This window comes from Sinocyclocheilus rhinocerous, unplaced genomic scaffold (genome assembly GCF_001515625.1).
Source record: "Sinocyclocheilus rhinocerous isolate Xijiao unplaced genomic scaffold, SAMN03320098_v1.1 scaffold3194, whole genome shotgun sequence".
In the NCBI taxonomy this organism is placed as follows: domain Eukaryota; kingdom Metazoa; phylum Chordata; class Actinopteri; order Cypriniformes; family Cyprinidae; genus Sinocyclocheilus; species Sinocyclocheilus rhinocerous.
The window spans coordinates 365,316-370,076 of NW_015653458.1; the positions used below are offsets into that span (position 1 = coordinate 365,316).

A 4,761-nucleotide genomic window follows, 5' to 3' on the forward strand; every position below is an offset into this window, starting at 1 on the left:
CTAATGCTATTTCATGCATTCTAAATTATTAACACTGTTAAAGAGTTGATTCTCATGCTAAACATGGCCAAAGTTTCAAAAAAGCGTATTTTTGTGCCAAATACACTCCTTTCGGGTTCCGATAATGGCATCATGAAGGGCGGAATTCCTTGTATGGGCACCAGAGCGAGAGCTTCAACGTGCTTCATTCGGGTTATGGAAGTCGTCGGCAGCGCTGCACAGGAGTTCTGAACGCGCTGACATAAGACGTCTACTCTGGGCCAGTCATAACATTCTGACGCATTTACTCTGCGCTGTTTACAGATGTCAAAGAAATATCTAAAGTCATCTAACACGATATCTCTGGGCAAAAAACAGCTGCATAAATGTTAACGTTTGACACAAAAATGAAAACATCAACAGAAACATTGACTGCACACTCCTCCATGTTTACAAAAACACCGGGAGGCGCAGCCGTTAAGAGGCCATTTCTGGTTAATGATGATGTCACAGAATTTACTGGTATTTTGAAACTGAGAACTGTGAATGGTGCTTATAGCCACACTGCTGCACATTTTACAGGCACACTTTCAAAGCTGCAGGTAAACAGAACTTTACGACACAGTCGATTATTGATAAGTGGGTGGGATATTTACCCCCCTAGTTGAGACTGTGGTTGCACACTTCATTTCGCTCATCAGTTATGGACGCCCCATTACTAAAGGAAAATGCTGAGGCAATGAAGAGGAGGTGACTATAAATTGACTCACCCACCCATCAGGATTCTAGTGTGTTCAACCTGAATAAAATACCAATAAATGCGGCACCACTGCAGCATCTAAACCCTGATGAACAATTACCAACAAATAAAATAAAGCTGTGTTTATCACCTCTCTATGGGCTTGACTGGGGGTTTGATCTTTGATGTGATTATGTTTCATCAGTTCTCATTTGTCTTGCATTGTTTTGCACTAAAACAATGAACAGATTGCCTGAATCCAGATATGATTCTCCTCAGCATTATTCAGACTAACTATGAGGGTAGATTCTGCGTCTATCTGTAGCGTAATGAAGCAGCCACTTTCTGACCTCTTACAGAGTCATGTACATTTCACAAGCCTTTAAAGTTTTATCTGATTGGCTAAACTGATGTGATACATGTAATTCTAGTCAGAATTCATAGCTGTCTCATGGCATTAAAGGTCAGCTCTGCAGACAGCACTAAAATACCTATATTATTAAACATACACGTACATGTATAGACATATTTTAGTAAACAAACACCCTTATTCATTCCTCATGCATTACACGTAGTGTGATAAATGTGTAATATGGATTTGGGTAGTTCATCTCAGATGATAGCTCAAATGGGTCATATCAATCACATTGACATAGAGAGCATTTCAGGTGAGCTAGGCCCAAAGCGTGCCTGAAATACTCTTTTTAGCAGCCCCAGATCCAAGCCAAAAAAGCACAGACCCCCGCTAAAGAATCTCTGCAGCTAACATGCTCCACTGCCTCCATCCAAAACATATAGATCACTGTCAGTGCTTGTAATTCGGGCTACCTTGAGTCATCCATAATCAAATTTCAAGAAACAAACCGTTTTTGTTGTTGAATTAACTAGGAGTGACCCTGAATAGTCGAAGATTCGATGCTTCGATAGGAGGAGCCTGATTCGACACCAATCTCATAGTCGAATATTCGCGGGGTGTTATGATCGTGCCATTTTGGCTATATGGGGGTGCTTAAATGTCTGATTTCAAATAGAATTACTGGTTTTCTCCCAATAAGTTAATATACAGCCTATTAAAAATAATGCTGTAAATAAGAATCTGAAAAGAAAGAAGCTTCAATTAAATATTTTAACATATGTGAATAAATTTTGGGGGAAGTCGTGGCCTAATGGTTAGAGAGTCGGACTCGTAACCCAAAGGTTGCGGGTTCGAGTCTCGTACCGGCAGGGATTGTAGGTGAGGGGAGTGAATGTACAGCGCTCTCTCCCACCTTCAATACCACGACTCAGGTGCCCTTGAGCAAGGCACCGAACCCCCAACTGATCCCCGGGCGCCGCAGCAAAAAAAAAAAGGCTCCCCACTGCTCCGGGTGTGTGTTCACGGTGTGTGTGTGTTCACTGCTGTGTGTGTGCACTTTGGATGGGATAAATGCAGAGCACTAATTCCGAGTATGGGTCACCATACTTGGCCACATGTCACGTCACTTAAATCTTAAAAACCCCATTTAAGTTTCACTTTCCATAATCCGTGACCGACAGAGGAGCATCTTGGCGGCAGGGATTTAAAACTTTAACAAGACTCAAATTGACACAGGCAGAGTGAAAGATTGGTAATGGACTCTTGGTAATGTATTTTGCCCCGCCCCCAAAACATATGATTCGACTACCAGTCGAATATCGGCAAGATTCGAAAATTCCGATTCGACTATGAAAATCCTTAGTCGGGGACACCCCTAGAATTAACCACTGTCTGAAGTTTAGACAGTTATTATGAGTGAAAATCTCTGTATTTGAGTTTATGGCTTTATAGGTTTTGCAGGTGATTTTATATGCAGTTAAGGTTAACTTTTGCCACCTCTGCCAGTTGTGAGTGAATTGAGAAACTTATTTTGCATTATTAGTCACAAATATTACAATTTTATATTATTATTAAACATACATAAAATATATACAAATACGTCCCATACATATACAGTATGTCTCTTTAACAATATGATTATTTAGCTGTTTTTAATATAATAAAAATCTGATCAGTTGTGATTTTTCTCCTCCTATTTTCACTTAGCTGGCTCAATGCAGGGAGTATTGCACATATGTGATACCACATGGCCAAAAAACCTCAGATGATACATTGTGAACTGAGATAAAATTTGACAGATGTTGTATTTAGTACATTTAGTGGCAACTATTTTGGACCTTTCAGACCTTGTCGACAGTGTTGTGATTAATGATTGCTGTCCTTTGGGTGTTTTTAGCTGAAGAGGCAGAATATGGGATGAAGGTGTGAGAGGGCATAGTGTGGAAAGTTGATGAATGTGTTTGTGTATGTGTGTTAATGCACCTACAGAGGAAAAAACCCTGCAGAGCTGGTTTGCAGTTAGCAGAGAGGAATCACTGAGGCATTACGATCATTTCTACACTCGTTAGAGCTGTCATTTTCAATATGAATAAACTGAGTGACATAACACGTAGAGGGAAAAGTCACTTTACAACATCACTCTGAATTTTAAATTGCTTAATTTCCAATCAATCTGTCATCATGAACGCTCGTTTAAACTCACCTTCTTCTCAGCACCCTCGTGCCGAATGTGCGTGTGGCCATGTTGCTGGATGTCCAAGTGTCTTCCTCCTGAGCCATGCTGCCCCACCAAGTCTGGTGGCGGGGACACACTGCGGCCCTGAGGGTCCACCCATGTATACACGTGATTGGTTACGTAACCACCTGGGATCCGTCCCATAGAACAGACCGACATGGAGAGCTTCTTAGAACCTTTCAATACCTGTGAGTGTGAAGGGAAAACAGATAGATGAGCACAAGAAAAAAAGGAACAAAAAAGGAGTGAAGAGGACATGAATAAATAAGTAATTGTCTCTCTCTCAAAGTTATTTCTGTTTCTTCATATGCACATAGAAATCTTAAATCTTGTCTCCAAATCAGTCATTATAGGGGTGTGCTATACCAGGCACGTGCACAGGTAGGGCTCAACCTGTGCAGAGCACATGCCCTTTTTGCCCTTACACTCCGAAGTGCCCTTTTTTTTTGGAGATGGTGTTTTTTTTTTTCCTTCAATAAATCAATGATATTGGTCACCCTTTACATCTGTCTGTCTGCTTTACAAATATTTAGCTAATGAAAGGTATTAAAAAGAGCTTGTGACTAAATCTTGTTGGATCCGCTCAAACTGTCAGTAAACCTCATAACTCCACCCCCTCTATCTTGACTGAATGAACTGAAGTTCCACAGCAGCTGAACTAGGTCTGCAAGGGTAAATAAAGATCTTGTTGTTTGAATAAGTACAGCGTTTTCTTTACGCAAGAAACACTATGTCTATAAAGGCTCATAATTTATGTAGGCCTATTTGAAACTGAGCGTGGCGCCCATATAGCTACAACAAACACCTGGTGATGAAAACGTAACGCCGCCGTTTTAATGACGGACAAGATGCACATTTGCACACATTCGCTGGTCAAAAACCCCGTAACTGCATTTGAGTTTGACACAAAGCGACTGAGCGATCCTCGTCACCTAGGTAAAATATATTTCTAAGAAATTTATGATTGCTGATACACTTAATTTATTAACATTTAATCATATTATATGGTCGCATGGCTAATTCATGTTTACGCTGTTAATATGCATGTATTCTAGCTAGCTAATTTTTTTATCTAGTATTCTATACTCTCCGCTCGTCTTCAAATGTATAAACGTAGTAAAACACGGTTTTACTACAGTAATGTTGTAGTAACCAAAAAAAACTTTACAGAATCAAATCACTGTGAAATCTTTATATTTTATCATGCATAATGTAATACATTATATATATTACATACACAGTAAATTCCCGAGTGTTAAATGAACACTGCTCGGAGCATATATGGTCCCACTCTAAAAGAGTGTTAAAGTAACACTGAAGCAGTGTTAAAGATCCACAGCACTAAGTTGAAGTATTCCCTCAGCGACCAGCACAGATCAGCTCCAGGCATGACGAAGCGGATATCGTCCTCTTTTGGAAGACCAAACAAAGTAGTTTCGCTTTCACAACGAA

The 4,761-nt window shown here is 40.1% G+C and overlaps 1 protein-coding gene across 1 annotated transcript in view; it reads right to left on the minus strand.

Moving 5' to 3' along the window:
• Positions 1 to 3,495, minus strand: part of LOC107715750 (whirlin-like) — a gene marked incomplete at its 5' end in the record, with an annotated part of 34,673 nt that extends 31,178 nt beyond the window's left edge. The window contains one exon of the mRNA XM_016521937.1: positions 3,277 to 3,495. Coding sequence (XP_016377423.1) covers positions 3,277 to 3,495 — 219 coding nt within the window. The remainder of the gene's footprint in view (positions 1 to 3,276) is intronic.
• Between the last annotated feature and the right edge of the window lie 1,266 nt (positions 3,496 to 4,761).